The sequence below is a fragment of the Xiphophorus hellerii genome, chromosome 10 (assembly GCF_003331165.1).
Source record: "Xiphophorus hellerii strain 12219 chromosome 10, Xiphophorus_hellerii-4.1, whole genome shotgun sequence".
NCBI classification, from domain to species: Eukaryota; Metazoa; Chordata; class Actinopteri; order Cyprinodontiformes; family Poeciliidae; genus Xiphophorus; species Xiphophorus hellerii.
The window spans coordinates 618,258-645,734 of NC_045681.1; the positions used below are offsets into that span (position 1 = coordinate 618,258).

Sequence of the window (27,477 nt, forward strand, 5' to 3'; positions counted from 1 at the left end):
TTAATGCACCATAATCACAAGCTAAACACACACACTCACTCACACACAGACACACACACACACACACGCACACACACACACACACACACACAGTGAAATATGGCCATAAAGGCAGATAATCACTACAAATATGAACAGATTTCTGCTGTAACATGAGCTCTGCTTTGTCTGCCTGAGTGTTTAAAGTGGGGATTCTGTGGAGTATGTCTGAGAAGGGAGTATCTTACCTTCAGCAGAAAGTAATCAGATTACTCTCAGTTTGAAGAATCAGGATTGAGGAACTTGTCCAGGTAGTTTTCTTCTCCTGGTTACTGCAGAAACCAAGTTTTTAGTGATTAGTAAATATTTAGATCCAAACTGACATTTATGGATGAATAAATAACACGGTGAAAATACAGTGAAATGTGGGCATAATGCCTGAATGCAGCATCATTCAGTATGGAGGCTGAAATGTTAACGCTGGTTTACCTCCTGCAGCTTTGTGTCGTTTTAACACATTTAATCCCTGGTTGCAGCGTAGGAATGGACATTTATTACATTGTTTATTGTTCATCATGAAAAATTTCTCATCATGACACAAATTTTGATTTATCATTGTCAAACTTCAGTTAATGTGAAAAAGAAAACTGATGAAAATGTTATTTTTACTATTTTCTCCACAAACACATTAATATCAGTAAATTCAAAAATATGATGAAATATCTCAGTGGATATAAATCATGTCCTGCAGTCACAGACATACAGTTAAATAAAAATGACATTATAACTAGTTCATATCGTCACTTTTATCATTAAAATATTCCAAATATTAAAATTTTAACTCCATATCACCCACTGCTGTTGCAGCAAACCAAAATGTTAAAATAAAGGATATGAATATTTTTGTCATGTCTGTAATCATTAATGCAAAACAATAATAACAGACGTATTTCAGAGTAACGCTTGTTAAACATGTTTAATAGCTGAAAGCAAAGTAACCAGCAGCTTTATGGTAATACAGCATAAATATTAATATGAATATGACAGAAGAGAAGATTTTTAGCGGGACGAATCCACGACTTGGAGACGTTGAGCTGCAGCAGACGAGACGCAAAACAACAACGGAGTCAATGTTGGCAGATTCCTCTGAGATAAAAATGATTCATGACCCAAACATTTCACACACATTTATTCTTTCATTACTACATTAAACCAAATTATTAACAGGATTATTATTTTATGAGTTTTGTTCTAACAGTAACTCTCTGTATAAATACATTTTTATTAGAAATTATATTGAATTATGGTAATTATATTAAACTGAGGCAGATATTAAATCCTGTTTCTTATCTAAAGAGATGAAAAGTTTCAGCTCATTTAATAATCCATCAGTATGTACCATGACCTAACCTTTGAACTTTGACCTTTAATCTCTAAACAGTAAAAACAATGCATAACAGTTTATGCAACATTATTCAAAACATGCAGTTATATCCTGAAGAGCTAACAGCTAGCACACAGTGCTAACATTAGCATAATGCTACTGCTAGCAAAACAACAACCAGGATGTCAAACCAACACATTAAATTCATGTCTGAAATAAAGTTTATTGTGATTTTAGCATTATTAGCATTTAGCGCTTTGCTACGTTTGTCGTTTCAACGAATCCTTCTTCGTGCTAGTGGAGGTTGCTAAGACACTCTGAAGCAACCAATCAGAGCCAGGAGGCGGGTCTTAGTGCTGTCAATCATGCTGGTGCTCACCCACTCCCCCTTTCTCTCTGCTACTATACAGCTGGTTCACCATGGCAAAGCCTGTCAGGAATGCTAAGGCTAATTAGCATAACCACCGTTGATGGCGGGAAAACAGTTTTCTTGGTAAATTGTTTCTCCGCCATGAGCTCATTAATCAGCGCATACATGAGACTGATTAATAGCGCTAAGCCCCTCCTCCTGGCTCTGATTGGTTGTTTTTGGTGCATTTCTTCAGGCAGCAGCTCCGGGACATCGATCGTTTCACAGATTATCTGTCTCATGAACTTTCAACATGGAGACAAATTCAACAAAAACAAACATTTTTGTAAACACTGACTTGTGCAGCTTTAGGGACATTAAAGTGTTTTAAACCAGATAATAAACAAATTCACGATAAAATGGTTAGCATGTTTCAGCAGAACAATGAGCTGCAGATGGAGAACGATGGCATGAGAACGTGGATGAATGAAGCCATGCTAACCTGATGCTAATTTGATGCTAACCTGATGCTAATCTGATGCTGACCTGATGCTAATCTGATGCTAACCTGGTCCTGTCCTGTGTTTGTAGAAGGCGGCCAGCTGAACACCAACGTGGCAGCGAGCTCCAGCGTTGGCCCACAGCACCCCTACCCGGCGCTCAGCCAGCTGGCTCAGGCCTACGAACAGCAGCAGCAGCAGCAGAACACCGACCTGAACAAGTACGCCTCCCTGAAGGCCGTAGGTGAGTGACAGCTTCAGCCATCAGCGCGTCAAATGCAGCGGGCGGCTCCGGTCCGAGCAGGAGCGGCTGTACCGAGACGGGACAGCATCACAATTAGGCTTTTATTGATTTGTTTTCCTTCCAGTAGATTTTATTGAAGGTTTTATGACCTGAACACAAAGGGCAGCCAGTCTGCGACTCTCCTGCTGGAGTCTGACAGCTGTTATTGACTGCACCGCATGCCTGAGCGCGCTGGAAGACACAAACCGCCGCTTGCAGACAGCCTGGCGCATGATGAGGCGCCTGCCAGCGCAGGCCATCTGAAATTCACCCACATTTACAAACCGGCATCTTCCCAGATGACTAAAATCATTCAGTTTGTGTTTGTCTGACAGGTACTCCGCCTCCAGCTGCTGTTTAGTCCAGTTTCCGCTCATTACCAGCAACAGCATCTCTGCATGAAGCGACAGGAGGCGGTTTGGATGCCTGACTGCATAAACTGATGAATAACGGCATAAATTCATATATCAGCAGAGAGGAAAATCACAAAAGATCAGGGTATCCAAACTGCAGCGCAGGGGCCATTTGTGGCCCATACATTGATTTTGTCCGGCCCCAAATATAATTCAAGAACGATACAAATTTGGTCTTTCAGAAAAGAAAAAATTTTAATCAGGGTAAAATTATTACCAACATCATTTCCATACAACGGAAAAATGTAAGTATGATACAAAATATTACCTGTTTTATAAACAAACTTTTATATAATAAGTAGAAACACGATCATCCAGCAGAACTTTGACTGAAAAGCTGAAAAAAATCAGCTTTTATCTTAATTATTAAACTTGGTTAAATATAGCAAGAGATTCAAACCAACCAAACCCTCTGAGCAATCTGTTCCCCTCCTGGCCTGTGGGGGCGCTGCACCAAGAACCACTGAAGGAAACGACACAAAAACCTCTGGAGACACTGAGAGCAACTTCCTTCTTCACCAGATGGAAACAAGATGGAGGCGTCAGATTTTAGTGTTGGAGGATTTCTTTTTAGTCTTTGGCTGAAGACAATGAGCCATTTCTGCTGCTAGCGCTAGGCTAACACGTTAGCTTTGGTTGTATTTACCCAGAATGCCCTGCGCTGTAGTCCACTTCCTGTTTTTGGAGCGGTCTTCGGTCCACTTGGCGTTCAAACAGAACCAGAGTTCACTTCAACCAAACCCAGACCGACGTTTGGAGGACCAGAGGTCAGAGGTCGATTAGTGTTCACACCTCACCAACGGACCAAAGTTTATAGAAAAGTGGACAGGAGTCGGGTTGAAGCGGACCGGAGTCGGGTTGAAGCGGACCGAAGTTGGGTTGAAGCGGATCGGAGTCGGGTTGAAGCGGATCGGAGTGGGGTTGAAGCGGATCGGAGTCGGGTTAAAACGGACTGGAGTCGGGTTAAAGCAGACCGGAGTCGGGTTGAAGCGGACTGGAGTCGGGTTGAAGCGGACTGGAGTCGGGTTGAAGTGGACCGGAGTCGGGTTGAAGCGGATCGGAGTAGGGTTGAAGTGGACTGGAGTCGGGTTGAAGCGGATCGGAGTAGGGTTGAAGTGGACCGGAGTCGGGTTGAAGTGGACCGGAGTCGGGTTGAAGCGGATCGGAGTCGGGTTAAAGCAGACCGGAGTCGGGTTGAAGCGGATCGGAGTCGGGTTGAAGCGGACTGGAGTTGGGTTGAAACGGACTGGAGTTGGGTTGAAGCGGACCGGAGTCGAGTTGAAGCGGACTGGAGTTGGGTTGAAACGGACAGGAGTCGGGTTGAAGCGGACTGGAGTTGGGTTGAAACGGACTGGAGTTGGGTTGAAGCGGACTGGAGTCGGGTTGAAGCGGACTGGAGTTGGGTTGAAACGGACAGGAGTCGGGTTGAAGCGGACTGGAGTCGGGTTGAAGCGGACTGGAGTCGGGTTGAAGCGGATCGGAGTCGGGTTGAAGCGGACCGGAGTCGGGTTGAAGCGGATCGGAGTCCGGTTGAAGCGGACTGGAGTCGGGTTAAAACGGACAGGAGTCGGGTTGAAGCGGACTGGAGTCGGGTTAAAACGGACAGGAGTCGGGTTGAAGCGGACCGGAGTCGGGTTGAAGCGGACCGGAGTCGAGTTGAAGCGGATCGGAGTCGGGTTGAAGCGGACCGGAGTCGGGTTGAAGCGGATCGCAGTCCGGTTGAAGCGGACCGGAGTCGGGTTGAAACGGATCGGAGTTCGGTTGAAGTGGACTGGAGTCGGGTTAAAGCGAACTGAACTGGACTGGTGGGATGATTCATAATTCCCTGAAGGTTAGATGAGTCGGCAGATGCTCTCTGCGTATTTCGGATTGTTTTGTTTGGTGAAAACCACCAGAGAACATCCGGATGTCAGTCTTTGAAGAGCAAACAATAAATGGATTCTCTTTTAACTCAACATTTCACACCTGCATTGAACAAGAGGAGAAAAATCCCAATCACCATGGAGAAGGCAGACATGCCAGTTTTCCCCAAACAGCAGCTTCAGCAGATCAGAGTGAGAGCTGAGCGGAAAACCCTCCAGGATGATGAAGGCCGCCCTTCATCCCGTCCCAGCAGACAGACGCTGCTCATCATCTCTGTTCAGAGTTTATGAAACCTGAGCAACAGGTGTGAATAATTCTAACATAACAGAAGTCTGTTGACCTTTAAAGGATGAGGTCAGAGTTCAGATTTGACTGTTCAGCTGGATATTTAGCATTTTATTTGTTAATTAAACATAAGTCCACCCAGGCATTTAACAACTGAATGGTTGCCATGGAGATTAGAGGATTTCTCAGGCATGCAGAATTAAAGCAACACTGCAGGAAAAACATGATGAAAGATCAAACATTTTAGCTTACATGATACCGGCCCTTTAAAGATAAAAATCTGAAAAGTGTGGCTTGTATCTGTATTATATCCCCAGTTTAAAACCACTTTCAGGCAGAAGTTTGGTTCATTCTATTAAGCTCGGTCAGATGGGCACGTTGGATTCAGGACTTTGACTAGGCCATTGTTTGATCTAAACCACCCCGTTGTACCTCTGGCTGAGTGTTTGTGATCATTTTTCCAGGATTTTCCTTCATTCTGACCAGCTGAAGCCTCCCCACAGCATGACTCGCCCACCTCTGTACGACAGTATCAAGAACATGCCACCATTTTCAGATTTTAATTACAAGAAATCTATTATTTTCCTTCCAGTTCACAGTTATTGTAATAATGTTACAAACTGAGGTGGAGATGAGGAGAGAGCTCTGAAGACCAGCCGCAGGTGTCTAGTTAAAGTCTGTGTGTGGAGAAACGCGCTGACATTTTGCCTGGCAGTAACCTGTCTGCGCCTCAGGCGGATGCTGCTGTTTACTCTCTGAAATGAAGACGGGAGGAAAGCGAGTCGTTTTCAGACACTAAATTTCCTGGAAGCTGATGACAAACTGGCAGAAAGCAGAGGAGCAGAAACGCGGCAGAGCGAGGGAGAGTCGCAGCGACGGCGGCTGCCTGCAGGCCACAGAATCAATCCAACCCGTCTGAAAATGTCTGGAAACATTTTCAAGGTTCCATTATTTCATGTTAAAGATGCCTGGCCCCCGCCGCGACTCCTCACAGAAACACAATTATCTTCTGTGTCTAACTTTTGAACATCACGACGGGTTCAGGCAGCGATTTGAAAGTCAAATCTACCAGCAACGTTGTGGTTGCTTCTGAAGCAGACTCTTTATCTTTTACATCTTTCTTCCTCCTGCCTGCTTTTGTAACCTTTAATGTCTGGGCCTCCTCTTCCTCTCTCCTCCTCACAGCCATCTGCTTTCCTCCCTAATCCGCCTCGCTCCGTCTCCCTCATCAAAGAATCGTTTGAGAGCTAATTGTGATCTGCTGCTATGGCCGCTCATGTCATTCTGCTAATTGAAGGGAGATTTCTCCTTCAGCACCGGACAGAAATCTCTCCAATAAGCACCAAGATGACGGGAAACCGGGGAGAAAAACTGGACCAATCCGTCACCCAGTGATGGCTACACGTCCGCTAAGTGCTGACATCATAAAGCTGTGGTTAGATATTGATCTATTGGGATGTTATTGGCACCGCCCTCACTGAGGAAACATCAGTAATCTTGTTTGCAGTTCTGTTTTCACGTTTTGATGTCAAACCTTGTTCCGCTAACAGCAGAGCTAATCTGTCATTTAGCAGTTTAGCCTTTTTGCTAACTGTTGACCGTTAGCACTCTTAGCTTTCCCTAAAACAAGTCAGAACAAAAAGTTTAATGTCTCCTATTTATTCTGTGACGTCATAATTTAATTGTTGATTTATGTTTCAGTCAGTAATTTACTGGATTTAAAGCTTCCATAAAATAAAATGCTGAGTCATTAATAACAATAAGAATGTAATCACATACTTCATTTTCTAATACGTCTCTTCATAAACCACCTTCAGATATTTGGAATGTGAATGTTGTAAAGCTGATTTTATGGTAAAACAGCCTGCCATACACAGGAAGGAGTGCATCATCTGTCTGCAGCAGATTTTTGTTTTTTTCTGCCTGTTGACCTGATTAAAGTGGAACCAGGCCTCAGATTTGCCCCCCCCCCCCCCTTAATTGCCCCTCTGCTCGTCCCCAGCGGCCCGATCAGCCTCCCCTCTGTCGGTCGGCGGCCCACTCCTCCGTCCCCCCGGACACCTCTGGAAGGTCACTTTATTGGATTCGAGACGCAGAAGCAACTAATGATCTCTTGGATCCACCACTTGTTCTCCTGCTGGAACAAATGACCAATTATGGCCTCTGTGTTACGAACAAACGTCCTGCTGGGCCTCACCAGTCATTTCTGCTGTACATCCAGTTTCCATAGGCAGTAAAACCCTCGCAATTAAGGGAAAGGAGCTCAAAGCGAAAATCATTGACATTTTTACCTTTCATTGAATTTCTGAGGCAGAATCTGCTTGGAAATTTCCTCCAACGCAGTCGCTTGTTATGTTTCATGATGTTTAAACTGCAGCACCTGGAAAAACATCAGCGATGTTCCCCAAAGTCTCAACAGATTTCTAGCTAAACTCCTGTTTGCAGATGAATCTACAGCTTAGCGTAAATATGTATAAGTAAAGCAGCTTTATGACCTTTTCCATCTCCAGGTCTGAATTTAAACCAAATCCATCCAGAATCTTACAAAGCAGTGACATCATCCAGGCTTCTCCACCGATCTAAGTGTATGAAAACTTTCTGATCATGAAATTATACCTTACAGATGATTATTTGTAAAACCTACTGATCTGTCTCTCCTGGTCACAGAAACGCCCCAGTTTCTGGAGTTGGTTGTAATTTAAGAGGAAATAAAAAGCCTGAAGGGAGAGAGAAGTTTTGGAAAGCTCTGAAATTAACCGTAGCAGGCTAACTAAAAGGTTAGCTGCACTAATCGTACACATTAGCTAAAGCGCTACACCAACATGCTGTTTAGCTAATGCTAAAGCTGAATAAACGTGGATGTGGTAATGCTAAACAATATACCAACACAGAATTAAGCAGAAGCTAATGCTAAATTTGCTACACCAATGCGGTATTTAGCTAAAGTAATGCTAAAGTGCTATACCAACATGGCACACAGTGGAAGCTAATGCTAAAACATAATACAAGCACAGTGTTTGTCAGAATTCTGTGTTTTTCTGTGTTTATTTTGAGTTCCTGTGTCTCTGAGTCTCCGTGTTGTCCTGTCTCCCCTTGATTAGTTCCCAGGTGTGTCTCGTTCCCTGATTACCTCCTGTGTATTTAGTGTCACCTGTGTCTCCGTGTCTTTGTCAGGTCGTAGTCTCATTTTGGCATCTGTCCTGTGTGCGCGCGTTTGTTTCCGTCTTCTATGTAGCAGTTGCTACCGATGTTGATCCCTGGCTTCCGCTCTGTCGTGCTGCCTGGTTTTGTGGACTAATTTTGGACTGTTCATCAATAAAAACCATCATTCACACGTCTACCTGGATTCTCAGTGTCTGCCTCACCACTTCACTACCTCATGACAGTGTTTAGCAGAAGCTAATGCTAAAACACTAAATTCCACCATGTGTCACATTGTGCTAATGCATAGCCCTCAACAGAGTCAGATTTAGCGCACCGATCTTCACGGTTACCGCTTCAGGAAGTGATTCTTCGGATCAGGTCTTTCATGGTTTCAGTTGTTGAGTTTCTCTAACTCTATTGCTGATTTTGCCTAATTGACGCCGACACGGCTTCAGTCACAAACCAAGCAGGAGATAAATAGATTTTATGCCGTTTACTGTAGAACTAGCAACACATTCCGAGAATGGCGCTAAAATTAGCTCCATAATTAGCACATTAGCTGATTAGTGGAAGTGTGCCCACCACTGCAAATTAAGAACCATGTGTGACATTAAAACATAGAAGGTTATTACAGAATGTTTTAAACAAGGTTACTGATGTTTGACGCTACCAGGCAGCTTAATCTGGTTTTATGAGGACGAGTCTGGGGCTTTTAAAGGAAAAAAGGCAGGAAATTAAATGTCAAACTAGGACTAATTGTAAAAATAACTTTTGGCAGGAGTGACAGATCAATCAGATCTTTAAACTAAATATATATGACCAGCTGAGGAGAACCAGGTTTGTCACTCGGATAGTTTTCCTGAGGTGATTGTTTGTCTCTGTGGGTTTCTACCTCTCACTCAGCGCGGCGCCAGCTCCATGCTCCTCTTCATGTTCCCCAGGATGTTTCGCCACCGAGCCGCCTGGCTTCAGACTCATTCACCTGTCGCCTGAGCAGGTTTGATCCCAGGAGGAGGTCTGGTAGCGGCTTGGCAGGAGATGCTGCTTCCCCCCGCCGCCGCAGTCCTCACCCACAATCCTCGGCTGCAGCCTCGCTCCTTTGCTCACAGTGATAAACTAGATTTATAGTTACAGCAGCAAAGCAGACTCACTGAGTGTGTAAACTTTATCTTCAAGGACAGGGAGGCATCGAGGAGGCAAAGAGTAATGAGTCGACTGTGAGCGCGGATCGGCCGCGAAAAAGGTCACATTTCACAGAGATAAGAGAGACTGGAGCTGGGTGACGCTAACTGACAGAGGAAGGAATAAATATCAGGCTTTAAAGCTGACTGCTCAGACGCTTAGCACACACACACACACAGACACGCACACCCCAACACACGTACACGCCCACACACACACACCCCCACACACACACACGCTTACTGGGCAGAAGATGCTCACAACAACAAACTGTTGGTGTGGATTTTTGTGGATCTGCTGCCTGAAATGTTTAGAAGAACATTTCTCACAAATCTTACTGTTGATCCATCAGATTTTTCTTATAATTAGAATGAACAGTAAATGAATTAAGCAAATGTTTTTGACTGTCTTACAAACCTCATTAATGCTTGTTCACTTGATTTTAGTAAATTAAATGTGTTTTATTCCTGATGGTCCGGTCGACCCGGTTCTACTGGAACCAGAACTCCATCATCTGCTCCACCTCCAGCTGCTGTGGTTCTGAGTCAAACCAACCTGTTCCCCTCCTGGCCTGTGGGGGCGCTGCACCAAGAACCACTGAAGGAAACGACACAAAAACCTCTGAAGACGCTGAGAGCAACTTCCTGTTTCACCAGATGGAAACAAGATGGAGGATTTTAGTGTTGGAGGATTTCTCTTTAGTCTTTGGCTGAAGACCAGGAGCCATTTCTGCTGCTAGCGCTAGGCTAGCACATTAGCTTTGGTTGTATTTACCCAGAATGCCCTGCGCTGTAGTCCACTTCCTGCTTTTGGAGTGATCTCCGGTCCGCTTGGTGTTCACATTCAAACTGAACCAGAGTTCAGTTCAACCGAACCCAGACTGAGGTTTGGAGGACCAGAGGTCAGAGGTCAAGTAGCATTCATACTGCCAAAAAACTAACTGGACTTTGTAGGCAAATGGACTGGAGTCGGATTGAAGTGGACTGAACTGGACAGGTGGGAAAAATTCACCATTTCGTCTCATCCCTCGCTTACGAGGAGCTCGACCCAAATACAGAGAACTCAGAGTAAACAGGGCTGGTGTGAATGCAGCCTTAGGATCAAGAAACCATTCAAACAGAACCCGTCTTACAACATGAAGTAGGCTAAAGATCGTCAAAACCCAAAGTCTCTGACGTCCATCAATGTGGAAATGGCTCCAGAACCTCCTCTAAGGTTCTGGGACTCCAGAGAACCTCATTTGAACCAGGAACCACTCCAGAACCAGAACCTTCTGAAAAAACTTAAAAAGCTAAATGAAGGTATGCGGTGGCTAAGTCAAAGTTCAGACTTAAATCTGGTTGGGTTGCTGAGTTGTAAACTTTAACAGATTGTTTATGGAAAATCCCTCAAAGTGTCTGAATTGAATTAATTCTCCAAGAATCGATCAAAGTTTCTCCTCTGGCAATCTCTGCTCAAAGGCAGGAAAACCAGCAACTGGCTTAAAGGGGCAACTCCTTTTTCACGTCAGGGTAGGTTGGCTTGGTGGTTTGGTTTAATAAAGGAAATCATCAGGTCAGGTTAGAATAAATCTGTAAAACTTTACCAAGAATGAATTTTAAAAGATGCTAAAGTTTAATAGCTAACCTGATAATTGTGTTTTAAGTTGCACCTAGAAAGTCTCAGGCGGCTCGGTTCTCAGAATTTTCTCTCCCTCTGAGACATTTTTCACCATTTTAATCTTCCTAAAAGGAAAGTAAGATGCATCCTGGCTTTTCCTCAGGTTTCACTCCTCCAGGATCAGAACCGGCCTCTCCTTGCAGGCGGTTTGATAACAAGAAGCTGACTAAAAGTTAAACTGCCTCCGGTCTGTTATCTGCTCTGTCTCTGGCAGTTCAGTGTATTTCATGTTTTTATGTGATTCCTCTCAGTAAGCAGCACTTTCTACCTTTGGTTCTGCGGTTCTGATTTGCTCTTCAGCAGCTTGTTGGCATTGAACTTCAGTCTATTTTTGTGTTTTTCTCTCCCACCAGCTGCCAAGTACAACGGAGAAATCTACAACAAGCGGCGGCTGATGGTGGAGCTCCCGACGAAAGGCGGCCTTCCTCTCCAACCGATGGGAAACTCTCGGAGCGCCATGGGCAACCTGTCGATGACGCAGTCAATGGCCGCCAACACCATGTCGTCAAACCCCCTCACCTCTAACTCCTTGAACCCCTCCATGACGCAGATGGTTTCAATGGCCCCAATGGCTTCAATGGCCCCAATGGTTTCAATGGCCCCAATGGCTTCAATGACAGCAATGACATCTGTGCCGCAGATGACCTCACTCTCCCCAATGCTCTCCATAACCCCCATGACCTCTTTAGGTCCACTAACTCCAGAGCCTGTGGCCACCTACGTGACGGAGATGCCCAGCATCTCGTCCGTCTCCACCCTGCCGTCGGAGCGGCACATTGCGGGCGGCAGCGGCGGACTCAAGCCCAACGGCCAAAAGCCCAAAGGCGGCCACGCGGCCCACAGCTCCTACAGCTCCTACAGTTCCCACACGCACACCCACACCCACACCCACAGTAGCAAGGCGCCAGGACTCGGGGCTTCTTCCCTGGCGCACATGGTGGGGACGATGCCAGGCGGCATGTCCAGGGCCGTGGAGACCGCCTTTGGCTCGAGCTCGGCCACCATGGGCCGGCCGTTCGCCTACAGCTCCAACACCATCGCTGGGCACGCGGTGGGCTTTGGCATAAAGGGCTGGGATGGGACGGAGACGGTGGGCAGGAGGAAGAGCTACGGGCACAAGAGGCCCCAGTGCACGGTGCTGGAGCCCAACCAGCTGCACGTCACCCGGGGCCAGAGCCACAGCCAGCACTTCCTGCCCACGCAGCCCTACTTTGTGACCAACAGCAAGACAGAGGTGACTGTGTGAGAGCGAGAGGAGACGCGAATAATCTCTGGTTGGAGACGCCGCCTCCTGGGGAGCTCCGGAGGAGGCGGAGCTTCGTAGTCTGAGTGAACGTTGCCTTGAAGTCAGAGCCAACCAATCAGATCACGCTTCAGACGTTGACAACAGACAGTACGTACCCGAGGCCATGTTTGTACATTTGTGCCGATGTTCGAGTTGTCTCCTTCTCTGTGATGATGTCCAAAGTTAGAGAGTCAGAAACCAAACTTGATAGCAATATCGCAGATGAAGAGCAATGTCATGGTAACGGAGAAAAACCGAGTTATTACCCAGAAGCCTTTAGGAGAGACTTCCTCAACGAAACACCAAACGGTCTGGAGGAAGAAACGTTCGCTCATGATTCACAACCGTTTCTCCTGAGAGCTTTGAAGCAGACGCACACAGAGGTGATGATGATGATGATGATGATGATGGGCTTCAGATTTGAGGTAGACGCAGCAAAAACAGAAAATTTCAAATGGTTTTTAAATCTGATTGGATCCCAAAGATTCAATCTGTGATTAAATCCTCTTAATCCCTGAGATCCTTCAGTTTTAATAATCTGGCAGCTATTTTAACACAATAACTAAACAACTAAACAGGATGAATGTTTTCAACCATAATGACCTAGTCAAAGTTTATTTATGGAGAAACGTTAAAAACAACCGAAGCTGACCAACCGTGGTTAATGAAGACAGAATATCAAACAAAAACGGACGAAAAGTATAAAATACAGAATCTGTGCAGAATAAAAAAATCGAGTTTAAAGTGAAGCTTCTCGCCTGAAACATTTTAAACCAGGGACCAAACATAAATTTAAACCTTAAATTGCTTCAAAGATTCATTTTCAGACGGCTGGACTCATTTTGTGCAATTTAATGCAAAAACTATAAAATATTTTTAAAGAATTGTCCTAACCTTTCTAAACCTCTTATTTTTCTATCAGATCATTCTCTGAACTCCAGTTTTACCCACAGAAAGAGAGAAAAACCATCTGGAAGAATCTATGTGGGTTAAATGACTCAAATATAAAAATAAACCCGTGAGTGTGACAAATAGGCCAAATCTTCGAAGGGCTTCTTCAGGCCTGTTTGCATGTTTCCAGCTCCAGCTCTCCCATCCGGAACGTTTCCGTCTCCGTGGCTAAAGCAGAAGAAAAGTTCAGGTGAGAAGGCAGAAGCACAAACAGCTGCTGGAGAGACAGCAGCGCCGTTCAGGTGGGAGGAAGCAAACAGAGGCGCTAAAATCTCCTTTTAGACATGGAGGAAGTCAGAGCATGTGACAATCTGCTGAGCAGAAAACCTGTTAAAGTCTAACGTTACTGCCAGCGCCGCGCCGCACCAATCAGAGCTGCAGAGGATCACCTGACACTGAGGCAGGATGTTTCTGACTAACGCTGTGCAACACGCTGCTCCTTCCAGGGTCACATGACCAACACCTGGGGCCCGACGGGACTAAACCACCTGGGGCCCGACCGAAGGCCCCCAGCAGGATTAAAACAGGACGTCACTTTACAAAGAATATGTTTTCACATGTTGCTCACCACGACGCAGATAATCTGTGAAAAGATCGATCTCCTACATTTCATCCCTGAGCTGCTACTGCCTTCTGAAGAAACGCACCAAAAACCAATCAGAGCCAGGAGGAGGGGCTTAGCGCTGTCAATCATTCCCATGTATTTGCTGCTAAATGTGCTAGTAGAGGAGAAACAACTCACTGTTACAGAAAAGCTGTTCATCTTCTGTCATCTGTGGCTATGCTAACTAGCATTAGCATTCACAACATTCATGACGTGTAAATGGCCATGATTGACAGCGCTAAGACCCGCTCACTGAATCTGACTGGTTGTTTATGGTTAGCACTGGGAGGCAGAGGAGATGGATTATTCCACAGATTGTCTCAGATTAAACTCACAACGTTTCAACAAATATAAAAACATTTTATAAAAGTTACGTCACTTTAAAACGCGTCACGACTGCAGAACGAAAACCAGATTCACACTGAGTGGAACCAGAGAGGGTCTGGTCTGCCCCCGGCAGCGGGGCTTTTATTTTTGCCCCTGGCAGCAGGCAGGCGGAGAGTCGGCGCCGTTTCTGCTCCTGTGTCCAGGACAGACTGAAGCTCCAGACATCGGCCCTTCGTAACTCGGCCCTTTCTCTCTTCTGATCCGTTTCTATTCATCTTTTCTCCTTTTATACAGAGAAATCTGAGAAACTACCTGAGAAATGTTGTGAGCTAAAAAAGTGTAATTTTATTTCACTTTTGTACAACTTCCTGTCCCTTTGAACACGATGTGGCCTTTGCTTCGGCGGCGGTGACAGAATCCATCTTTAATATCCACTTACTGAGAAAATCCAAACAATCAAAACTAAATGAATCCAATTCAGATCAAACTGAGAGAAATTCAGATTTAACTCCAGACTGGCTGAGATTCTCCAAACGTTCATTCAGGTGAAGCTGCTGCAGGAATCTGGTATCAGAAAACTGATCAGTTTTAATCAAACTGCAGAGAAAATGTAACTTTGGACTCAAACAAACAACATGAGAAACGAGCTGCCGGTTAGACGACACAGATCATATTTCACTTTCTGCTGCGTTTGTGTGAGAATCCATCTTAATATCACAGAACATCCAGACTCAGTCAGAACTCCATGAATCTAATTCAGACCAGACTCTCTGCAGCTCATCTCACAGACCGTAGATTCAGATTTTCAAAATAAAAGCATTTGTTTCCTTCAGGCGAAGCTACTCTTTGCTCAGTTTGACTCCATCCATGCAAACATCCATTTGGCATCAAAAAACTTTTAATCAAACTGTTGTTCTATTGTAAGTTTTGACTCATGATGCAGCCACCACCATGCTTTACTATTGATGGAGGGCATTTCAGTGCAGAAACATGAAAAACAAGCTGCTGTTCCCATGGCAACTGCTTGTTATACAAAACAGAGACACCAGAGATGTTAAAACACAAAGTAAGTTATTTGTGTTTCTGTTCATTCAGCTGCGTAAATCCATCTGCAGCTTCCAAACCCAAACTGAGCAAAATTAATCTAAGAATCTCTGATCCTCGGGTTTATTTCCTGTTTTCCTGACGGATCGCAGCTCAGTTTGCTCCAGACGGAGCGGAAAGGTCAGAGGTCGCTGGATGTGCATGATCAGAACCAATTGACTGAAGGCAGCCAGGAGGAAACCTGCAGACGTTTTGTTGCTGCGTCGTAACGCCAGATTACGGAGAGCGGGAAGGAAACGGGGCCATCGTCGCTCACAATTAGGAACCGAAACAAACCGGGCAGAACGCCGGGATCTGCTGCTCCGTCTGGGTCAGAACCGCCGCTGGGCCAGCCATGTCTGACGGCGTTCATCATTCAGACAGGAAACGATGCTCAGGTAGAAAAGACGCTGGCATGAAGTCAACCACCGGGACATTTCCCCAGAAGCTTTTTATTATTTTCCTTCCTTCATTTGTTTATTCTCCTGTTTCATCCTGGCAGATCAACCAAAATACTGATTAGCATCATGTAGCATTTAATCTGTCGTTTATGGTTTCTATTAATAGCGTCACAGAAACAAGTTACACTGAAGCTAATTTTAGCTGTTTGGGCTACAAAATTACTCCGTATTTAACCTTCTGATACATTAACGTCAGAGATGAACTTAATATTCCCCTAAAATGGAAATTTGGTTTAAATTTAAGCCAAAAATTGTTCTAAACAGTGGGTCACAAACGTTCTGCTTATGTGAAAACATGAACAAAAAGCTGCGATCAGGACTGAGTTCTTAACTCATTTATGATTAATTTTAGAGTTTAAATGGGGATAAATTATTTCATAAATGTTCTTTGTTGAGCCGGTGGAACTGCTCTTCAAACGATGATTTTAAAGGATGAAAATAACCAAAATATAAAGTTAGTCAGATTTACTAGAAGTGATGCTTCTTGATGAATCTAAATTCAATGTTTTGTTTACACTGAGACATCAGAAAATGTTAAGTTTGGAAAAGATTCATCCGCTAGTTAGCAACACTAATTTTTCTGTTTAGCCCACTTAGCTTCCCCTAAATTAATTCTTATGGATAAATTCTAAAGCACTAATACCAGAGCTAATTTCTCATTTAGCGCTTTAGCATTTTTTTTCTCCGAAGAGTTTTTGCGGCGCTAGCGGCTCGTATTTTTTCGACAGTAGGCAGACAGGAAGGACGGTGAGGAGAGGGGGGAAGACATGCGGTAAAGGTCGTCGGGACCGGGAGTCGAACCCGCGACGTCCGCGTCGAGGACTAAGGCCTCCAAACGTGGGGCGTGCTAACCCCCTGCGCCACCACAGCACGCTCCCTCGCTTTAGCATTTTGATAACTTTAGAAACATTTAGCGCACAAAGCTTCTCCTGAATTAATTTTTCTGTGTAAATTCTGAACCGTTAATTTACAGTGTTACAGTGTTGGTGTAGCACTTTAGCGATAGCATAGCTCATGTTGTCAATGGGTGCTTTAGGGTTAGACCAGCTAACCTTTTAGCTAGTTGTGCTAACGCTAACAGAGGGAGCGTTGACGTTTAGCAGTTAGCTAACCAGAGCTGGACTCTCACTATGATGCAAGGAAAACAGGCGGAACGTCACGGCGCCGCAGGCCAAAACTATTCATACCTCTGAAAGATTTACCGTTAAACTTTAAATTTGACCTACATTTTCTTTTGACTGGAGGTAATGCTAATGCTTTAGAGCGATCCATCCAGAGTTCTGATTGGATCTGATGGAGAGAGTTATACATTAGGGTGATGGTCAGGAGGCCTGGAGCTCATCTCACGTTAGACAAAACTGTACAGCCAGGAAAAAGTTGCCTCAGCCTGTCACAAACAAACTTCTTAGTTCAATTAAAATCATTTCAAATCAAACTCTGCCAGCAGTATGAATCATTTTGACCTAACAGGAGATGCAGTTGGGATGCACAGATTTCCTTTCTCTGAGTTTGGCTCAGAAAGAGGAAACAAAGCATCAAGCTACCCTGAAATCAGCCGGCGATGTTCAGCTGGGTGCAGCAGCCGCCGCTGCAGCAGCAGCAGTCGCTGACGCAGCAGCAGTCGCTGACGCAGCAGCAGCAGTCGCTGATGCAGCAGCAGTCGCTGATGCAGCAGCAGCAGTGGCAGCAGCAGCAGTCGCTGATGCAGCAGCAGCAGTTGCAGCAGCAGCAGTCGCTGACGCAACAACAGCAGTCGCTGATGCAGCAGCAGCAGTTGCAGCAGCAGCAGTCGCTGACGCAACAACAGCAGTCGCTGATGCAGCAGCAGCAGTCGGTGACGCAGCAGCAGTCGGTGACGCAGCAGCAGTCGCTGATGCAGCAGCAGCAGTCGGTGACGCAGCAGCAGTCGCTGATGCAGCAGCAGCAGTCGCTGACGCAGCAGCAGTCGCTGACGCAGCAGCAGCAGACGCTGACGCAGCAGCAGCAGACGCTGACGCAGCAGCAGTCGGTGACGCAGCAGCAGTCGCTGACGCAGCAGCAGCAGACGCTGACGCAGCAGCCTTCATCATCGGCGTCAGAGCAGGACTGATGTCCAGAGGCTTCATGAGTTCACTGCGCTCTTTATTCTGTAAAACTCGACCAACAGAGTTCAGTTCATAACCAGCTTCAAATTATTCAGTGAATAAAACGTAACGTGTTTCTACGGTCCGAACGTTTTTCAGATCAATGAATTCCTGAACCGACCCTGCTGGTACCGGTTTGGTCAGCTCCTGTTTTTTTGGGTAATTTTCTGACTATTATCTTATTTCTGCTGAAGATTTAAAAGCACGGATTGTTGCTGATGTCATCCTGAACCAGAAAACGATGTCTGTAAATATCTGTTTGTTGGGAACGAGTTACGATGCAGTCCGGCAACGAGCTGAGGCGCAGCTGCGTTTTGTTTTAGAAGACATGATATGTACAGTTCATAAAAGGGCTCCAACACAAGATACACGTTCAAAAACATCCTGATTTATTTCCTGTTCTGCTGGAGACGCTGAGCTGTGCAGCAGAACCATCTCCGCCTGGGTTTCCGCTTCGTGTCAGGTTTATTTTTAAGCACAATGTTTCCGTTTCTCTCTGCCCAGTAGCGCTCGATGTGTGCTTCAACAGCGCCTGTTCCTGGGCGTAAAACGTTTACCTGACGTCACAGGAAACGGATTCAACTGCAGCTTTTCAACCGGATTCTTCAAGTACGGTTATGAAGAGAGATTTAGGCAGCTAATATCTCACCTGCAACAGAAAACTATCACGTTGTCTTCATTTAGTCCAAACTTATTGTCAAGTCGACCAAAATCAAGCAAATTAAGAAGTTTGATATTTTTTCTTTTTTATTCATCATAGATCAAAAACTTAAGATATTTTGCACATTCGCTGTGTTAAAATAAAAAGTTCGTTTTCAAATTCCTCTGAGCTCGATTGATTAAATTGATCCTTAGTTATAAGAACAGGATCTGGGTCACTTTCTTTCAAAATGCTAGCTAACATTTAGCCAAGTTCAATAAATTCAATAAAAGCTGATTTTGGTGCAGCAAAGTTGGTTTTTCAGAAAAAGTCTCTGGATGATTGTGATTCTATTTATTATGAAAACCTGTTTATAAACAAAAGTTATACTTTGTGTTGTACTTAAGATTTTCCATTGTAAGAAAACTGTAATTTTACCTGATCATAAACACCAAACACCTGTTTTGATTCAATCTGTTGTTATTCTTGAACTGTAGTTGGGGCCACAAAAAATACTGACTGCGTATAATCTACTAGGAATTCCCTAAACAACCCTGGACTGTTTTATTGAAGGTTTTTCCCATCATTTTTGTTATTTATTTGCAATATGAGCGAAACCAGCCATCGCTTAACCAGATTATCCATTTATATTAAACTCATTAACTCATTTTAGTGCTAAACATTCATTACATACAAACTCTATGAAATCCAACTTTCTATTTTTGATGTCCAGAGCAGTCTGTGGTATTTATGCATATGTGTATATGGAAACGTTCAGTATGGCCCCTCGCAGCATTGAAAGCATATTTTCTCTGGTAGAAACCATCTCCCACCATCGTTTGCACAGTAGCTTCTAATAATATGCAGCGTGACGCCCCATTGTCCTTCTACTGTTCACTGACTTTATAATTTGTGAGAGTAAGTTATGAAAAAGCTGTATTTTGGTACTTTACGATTATTGTAAAAAGTAAACTGAAATAAAAGTATAGCAGATGTATTGTTCCAGAAATATATTGCCATAGTGTTGCTATGACTGTTTTTAATTTTCCTTTGGGCTTACAGGGATGTTTCTGCTCCACTGTTGTTAATTTGTCATCTAACAGTAAATTACGTTGTTATATATAAAACTTTCTTACGTGGCAATAAAAGATGACTTCTGTAAAAAACGTCCTTCCTTTGGCTCCTCTTTGTTCCTCGGATCAGAAGAAAACGTTTGAAGAGAAACAACCACAAACCGGCAGCCGAGGAAACCGAACAGAAATTAAAATAATTAACAGCTACATTTTTGGTTTATATTAAAATGTCATACAGAGAAAAAATGGTGTCAAAATTTCTCCATTCTATTCATACATTTATAAATGGCACAGTTCCAAGCTCCATTTTTAATTCACTAGCTAAATATTTAAGTCTGACATAAATATTTAGTTTGGAAAATAAATAGTTATTTTGGAATTAAATATTTAGTTTACAAATTCTTAGATTTTACCTAAATATTTAGATAAAAAGTTAAATATTTTCAAATAAAGTTAGATATTTAGATCCGACCTAAATATGTTGTTTGGAAAAATAAATATTTAGCTAAGTTAAATATTTAATTTGGAACAAAATATTTAGTGTGTAAACAAAGTATTTAGCTTGTGAATTAAATGTTTAGTTTGGATCTATGATATTTATGAACAACAAGGTGAAAATTTAAATTTTTTATCTCTAAATATAGCCCAAACCTTGCTGTTAATTTTTTACAGTGTAACTTTACAAACAGTGCCCCATAGAGACCATTTTTAGCACTGGCTTACATTTCATCACATGAAATTTATTTTTCATCTTATTCAGCTTTTGGTTAAATAATATTTCTTAATACCAGGTTGGGAATGTTTGGACATATTTTATGTTTTTTGTTTTTCTTATTTAAAATTTGTGTTTCTTCAGTTGTACTTTGATTGCAATTAACTATATACACTGCCTGGCCAAAAAAAAAGTCGCCACCTGGATTTAACTAAGCAAATAGGTACAAGCCTCCTATTGGATAAGTGCTGCATAGGCGATTATCTTTCAGCTGGCAACAAGTTATTTAACCCCAGCTGATGCAATGAGTAACTCCTCATTTCTTAAACAACCATGGCAAAAGACACATCCTGTGGTCGTGGAAAAGACGTTAGTCTGTTTAAGAAGGGTCAAATCATTGGCATGCATCAAGCAGAGAAAACATCTAAGGAGATTGCAGAAACTACTAGAATTGGGTTAAGAACTGTCCAACGCATCATTAAAAACTGGAAGGATGGTGGGGAACCATCGTCTTCCAGGAAGAAATGTGGTCGGAAAAAAATCCTGAATGATCGTGATCGGCGATTACTTAAACGTTTGGTCAAATCAAATCGAAGAAAAACAACAGCAGAACTCAGGAGTATGTTTAATTGTGAACGCAAAAGCATTTCCACACGCACAATGCGAAGGGAACTCAAGGGGTTGGGATTGAACAGCTGTGTAGCCGTAAGAAAACCTCTAATCAGTAAGGCTAACCAGAAAAAAAGGCTTCAGTTTGCTAGGGAGCATAAAGATTGGACTCTGGAGGAATGGAAGAGGGTCATGTGGTCTGATGAGTCCAGATTTACCCTGTTCCAGAGTGATGGGCGCATCAGGGTAAGAAGAGAGGCAGGTGAAGTGATGCACCCATCATGCCTAGTGCCTACTGTACAAGCCTGTGGGGGCAGTGCTATGATCTGGGGTTGCTGCAGTTGGTCAGGTCTAGGTTCAGCAACATTGTGGCCCAAAGAATGAGGTCAGCTGACTACCTGAATATACTGAATGACCAGGTTATTCCATCAATGGATTTTGTCTTCCCAAATGGAACGGGCATATTCCAAGATGACAATGCCAGGATTCATCAGGCTCACATTGTGAAAGAGTGGTTCAGGGAGCATGAGACATCTTTTTCACACATGGATTGGCCACCACAGAGTCCAGACCTTAACCCCATTGAGAATCTTTGGGATGTGCTGGAGAAGGCTTTGCGCAGTGGTCAGACTCTCCCATCATCAATACAAGATCTTGGTGAAAGATTAATGCAACACTGGATGGAAATAAATCTTGTGACACTGCAGAAGCTTATTGAAACAATGCCACAGCGAATGCGGCTGTAATCAAAGCTAAAGGCGGTCCAACAAAATATTAGAGAGTGTGACCATTTTTTGGTGGCGACTTTTTTTTTGGCCAGGCAGTGTATGTATATTTCTTATTCATTATCATGATGCACCAATGTTTGGGTTTGGTTTTTATTTATTTTTGCTTTCTGATTATTTCTGTTGTTTTTTGTGAATAATGTCTTTCCATATCCTGTTGATTTCTGTGTGCTGATTGTTGTCATTTGGGTGTTGCCATACGGGTTTGTTCCATTAGTTTCTTAATCATCGTTTTGTTTCTGCATGTTAATGTTTGTCCTCTCCTCTCTTTGTGGATCTTTCTGTTTTCTCTCTCAGTCTGATTTAATTATTAGATATAAAACAGTGAAGAAATGAAACAGAAAAACAGTTCAGTGTTTAGTTAATAATGAAGAAATGTTAAAATAATTTCTTCTAATAATAACTGAAGGGATGTTTAATGGATGATAACCTGTTCAGGAATCAATCAGAGGTTATGATCAGACCTGGAGGAATGTTGTCTATTTAAAACCTGAAGTATCACTTTGCCGTCGGTCACTGACTTCCTGCTCCTCATTTTCTAATTTCTCATTAATCAATAACCGGGTTCTGCTGATCATCAGATTAATCGGTCAAGGATCCGTTGGTCCAGAGTGATAAAGCAGAAGTTTTGTTTGTTTTTGCTGCATCTTGTCATTTATTAATGGCTGAAAACAACAACAGGCTCCACAGACTTCATTGCTGTCAGTGCAGCTGTCTGTGCTAAACAGATCGTTAAGGTGTTTATATGTTGATATTAATCTTTTCAGAGATCATATGATCCTCCAGTCCAGCTATAAATCTAAAGTTATTAAATTCATTGAAGTTATTAAAGTTATTATCTGTCCCTCCATGCAGGAGAAAATCCCTCCTGCTGTTTGGTTGTAAAACGTCTCTGTGCTGCAGCCAGGAACCGTTTTCAAACGGGGGAAACATCTTTTAACTACTCTAATGTTACCTTCATGCCTATCCAGACAGGAAGTGACATGCCTGCTCACACTGTGAGTTTACACTAATTACCCAGACTGCCAGAGCTGCTGGCACAGAGGAACCTGGGAGTTTAACAGGAAACAAAGAGCGACCTGCTTTCCCTCCGGCTGCCTCCTTAATCCCTCGTTACGTCCCAGAGTCCCGCTCGGCGGCGCGGTGGGGCAACGCGGTGGGGCAACGCGGCGGCGCGGTGGGGCAACGCAGCAACCAGCCCGCTCTGAGTGCTTACAGCCATCTGGCATCAGAGTTTCATTACTATCACATCCACGTTTCTGGTCCCGACTCTGATTTTACTAAACTTATCAATGCATTAATATTGGGAGAATCTGACTGCCACTGTTCCAGCTTATTATTGCTGGATATGAATTCTAATAACATAAAAACACTGAGGGAACGGTTCATGCGTCTAACTTGGTGGGCGGGGCTAATATGTGGGCGGGGCTAACAGTCAAACCGCAGTGCAGAGCAGAAGGACAGCCAATAAGATCGACTTCACATGTAAGTATCAGCAGGTCACTGATGTCCCAAAATGAAGGAAATCTGAGCCCATAAATTTCTGCAACTCTGCAGTTTAAACCTTGTTCCAAATTATTATGCAGGTGATATTTTCTCAGATTTTCCTAAATGTTCAATGTAAATGATGGTCAGTATAAGTTTCAAGTCATGAACTATTACAGTATAAATCAAAGTTTACTGAACAAAGAAACAAAACTCAAAATGCAAAATGTTCCAAATTATTATGCACAGCAGATTTTATAAACATTTTATGGATTATAAAGAACATTAAACGGTCATTCTGTGAATGTGCAGCATTAAATGTTCACATGTACTAAAATCAAAAGCTATTTCAATCAGAACCATCTTAACAGACCCAGTTACATGTTAACTTTGGACCTTCTTTGATATCACAGCACAATTCTGGATCCATTGAACTTGTGAGTTTGTGGAAAGTTTCTGCTGAATTTCTCTGCAGGATGTCAGAAAACCTTCCAGAGCTGCTGGTTGATATGAACTGGATTCAGATCTTCTGCTTGAGGAAACTCCAAAGGTTCTCAGTAGGGTAGAGGTCAGAGGTCAGAGGAGGATGGTGACCACACCATGAGTTTCTCCCTTTTATGCCCATAGCAGCCAATGACACAGTGGTTTTCCTGGCAGCATCAGATGGTGGATTGTCATGATGAAGATGATTTTGCTACTGAAGGTTCGGCTCTTCTTTTAGAACCATGACAGAAAATGATCAGTCAGAAAGTCCAGATACTTTGCTGAGGTTCCTTTAATTGAGCTCATCAGACAATCTAATCAACCAGCTCTCTGAAATTAATTATAGGGATTCAAAGACACACAATAGCATCTATAAATTTAATAGCACAACGAAAAATATAATCTTTATGATACTTTAATCCAATTTGCATAATAATTTGGAACATGGTGTATATATTTATCTGTTATGTTGGGTCGGACCGGTTATGTTGTGTCGGACCGGTTATGTTGTGTCGGACCGGTTATGTTGTGTCGGACCGGTTATGTTGTGTCGGACCGGTTATGTTGGGTCGGACCGGTTATGTTGGGTCGGACCGGTTATGTTGGGTCGGACCGGTTATGTTGTGTCGGACCGGTTATGTTGTGTCGGACCGGTTATGTTGTGTCGGACCGGTTATGTTGTGTCGGACCGGTTATGTTGGGTCGGACCGGTTATGTTGTGTCGGACCGGTTATGTTGTGTCGGACCGGTTATGTTGTGTCGGACCGGTTATGTTGTGTCGGACCGGTTATGTTGGGTCGGACCGGTTCCGCTGGACGGTCATTCTTTGCAGTCATCTTCCTGCAGCTCCCTGCAGAGCGTAAACTTTCTAAATTAAACATCTCCTCTGGAGGCTGCAGCAGCTTTATAAAATAAACTCCAGTGAAGAACGAAGGTGAATAAAAATAAAAGAGTTAGGAACACTTTGTTCTGTAGGCGAATCTGATCTGGAGCTCAGTTTGCTTTAACCATATAAAACATCAAGTGACGATTTACAGCAAAAGGGTCTTTATTCTATCCAGGGCAGTTTTATCAAGAGAACCTCCTGTTATTCAAATGATGGAAAAGCAGCCATGTTGTTTCTAAAACTGTTTCGGATCAACTGCGAGTTTCTGCTCTTCATCATCTTCGTCAAACTGAAGATTCTTCAACGTTTTTCTGAAACGTTTCGCTGCTCAATCAATTACACAGCATGGAAAAAAAAATCACTCAGCTTTTCAGAAAGTGTTTGTTATTTTTCTGGCCCAGGGCGTCTGAAATGTGCCTGTGTGGAAATGAAGCGCTCCCTCCCAGGAGGAGTCGTCTCTAATCTGAGCGCAGCCTGGAGGAAACCAGCGACGCCTCGCTCTGCTGTTTGTCTGAACTCTGGGATCCAGCAGCGCGTCAGGAACGTGTCCTAATGGCTTCTGTTAAAGGCTTGAACCTGCCACATCGCATCCAGCAACTATTTTAATATCATGGCAAACTGTGGCTTGGCTCTCCTGCTGAGGTTCATCCAACCATCCAGATTCATACACAGATAATATCAAGATGCATCATGTTAAGAAAAACTGCAACTTTTCCTTAAAACTAACTATGTTGAGGAAAATGTAAACTTTTGTTGCATTTCATATTGACAAAATAAGCAATATTTTCAATTCAATAAACATTTTTTTGCTATAAAATTATTGAATAAATAGCAATAAGAGCAAAACAATAAAGATATTTCTAGTTTTTAATCTTCAGGTTCTTCAAGCAAAGTTCATCTTTCCAGAGCTTCTCTGACCATTCATGGAGCTAACATTAGCGTTAGCTGCTACATGTTTCCATTCACCTAGCATAGCTTCTGATAGGCTAACTGCTTCCAGCACAACTTCAACACAACAATAGTCCAATCAGATTGCTTAGAAACAGCGTCGCTGCTGTTAGTGGATGTAGCTAACCGTAGCCGTTAGCGGAAGTAGCTAAATGTAGCTGTTAGCGGATGCAGCTGTGTGTCAGATTTTCAGACGTACCAGAAACATGTGAATAGGAAGGGTTCCAGTTTGGGAGTTTTATATGTGAAAAAATGTTTTAATTGCAATAAAATTTTTGTAATTAATCCAAACTAGTGCATTGAATTCCTGGGCCTAGAAAAAAGCTAAACATTTATTATTATTTCTTTGTGTCGTTTAGGGTTAGGGACCAAAGATGATTGTTTTGTTTGCTGTGTTTGTAATTTAGTTTATTAAATAAAATCTGTCTTGAAAATTGGATTTTGTATCTGAATGAGACAACATGTACAAAGTAAAGGTCAAATAAAAGACGAATGAAAAACTGGTACAGAGAACTGCACCATCATAATATAATGAATCATTTTGATAAAGAAATTACATCATCAAGACACAAATAAATGTAAAAACAAAAAGATGAGGAACTTTATTCTGTACTTTATTTTACAAGTTCTACTGCAAAAATGTCTTGTTATAAGTTGAACTTTTTTTTAACTTTCTTTAATCAATATTAAGAAAAGTTACTAAGAAAAGTTACTTAGAAGTTAGTTGCACTATAATTACTCAGATTTTTTTTCAGTGTAAGAACACACTGTTATTCATGTTTGCCTTTAAATGTTTCTGAATAAAATCATAACTGTATTCTGACAGAGACTGAACATTAGGGTGATGGTGAGGAGGCCTTCCAGCCTCATCACTGGAGATAAATCAGAGGAAACATGCAGAAAGCTTTGAAACCTTTTAGAAGAAGGTGTCGTGTTCTGTGTTTTCTGTGTGTTAATTTCGAGTTTTCGGTGTCTCTGTGTCTCCGTGTTGTCCTGTTCTCCCCTTGATTAGTTCCCAGGTGCTTCTTGTTCCCTGATTACCCCCAGTGTATTTAGTGTCACCTGTGTGTCTGTTCTTTGTCGGGTCCTCGTCGCTTGTTGTGGGATTTCTGGCTGCCTGTGTTTTTGGACTGTTTTGTTCATTAAATCATCATTATTCACTGCATCCTGGGTCTGCTGCGTCTCACCGCACCGTTCATGACAGAAGGTTTGTTTCAAGCTGCTGCTGGTTTTTATGGAAAATAGAGTAAAAATAAATCCTTAAAACGTTCCATCTGAGACTTTTTCCAGGATTTAAAGCAGAAAGAAACGCAGCGCGGTCGTTTCTCTGGAGCCTCAGTGATGCTCACAACCTGAACCCAAATCACGTTTCACGCCGGCTGTGAATCATAACCACAAGCGACATGATGATCTGTTTTTTTTTACCTGTAATTCTGCTTCGCTGGCGTTTCTCCCTCAAACATCAGCCTGAAGCGTCTGCGGCGGTTTCCTCCTCCTGATACGCTGCTGTTAAAAAAAGAGACATCAATGTCAGACAAGACAGCGGCGTAGTCAAAGTCAGAGTGAGGGTGTATTTAACGGCTTTTCTGAAGATAATTTGGCAGGAAGAGCCAACCCTCAGAGTCGCCTCGTCCAGATAACAGAAGATTCAAAGGCTTTCTGCTCTACTTAAAGGAGATCTATTCTCCAAAATTCACTTTCTGCAGGTTTTTGTTCTTCATGTTTTGATTCTGCTGCTTCCAAAAGCAACCAAAGTGCTTAAAAAACTATTTTTGGTAATGAATTTATGTTTTTTGGCATCTGCAAAATGAGCCGTTTCAACTGTTAAGTCACATTCGGATGGGCACTGCACTGTTACCTAGCAACCCAAGCTGAGCTCCAGCAGGTTTGGTCAGCTTGTTTTCTTGTTGTACAATGGCTGCTGGAAAAGACAAGAGTTTTCTTGTTGACTCACCATCCAGAAACCACTTGCTGCCTTCTG

General features: G+C 43.1%; 1 protein-coding gene across 2 annotated transcripts in view; it reads left to right on the forward strand.

The window, feature by feature from the left end:
* The window catches only part of shisa9a (shisa family member 9a), a 46,596-nt gene extending 30,555 nt beyond the window's left edge, over positions 1 to 16,041 (forward strand). Inside the window, exons 3-5 of one of the 2 annotated variants that reach the window (XM_032574258.1) lie at positions 2,304 to 2,456; positions 11,395 to 11,594; positions 11,631 to 16,041. In XM_032574258.1, coding sequence (XP_032430149.1) covers positions 2,304 to 2,456; positions 11,395 to 11,594; positions 11,631 to 12,287 — 1,010 coding nt within the window. In that variant the 3' untranslated portion in view covers positions 12,288 to 16,041. Of the gene's footprint in view, positions 1 to 2,303; positions 2,457 to 11,394 lie in introns of both variants that reach the window. The other variant, XM_032574257.1, reaches the window with a different exon arrangement.
* The last annotated feature ends 11,436 nt before the right edge of the window (positions 16,042 to 27,477 follow it).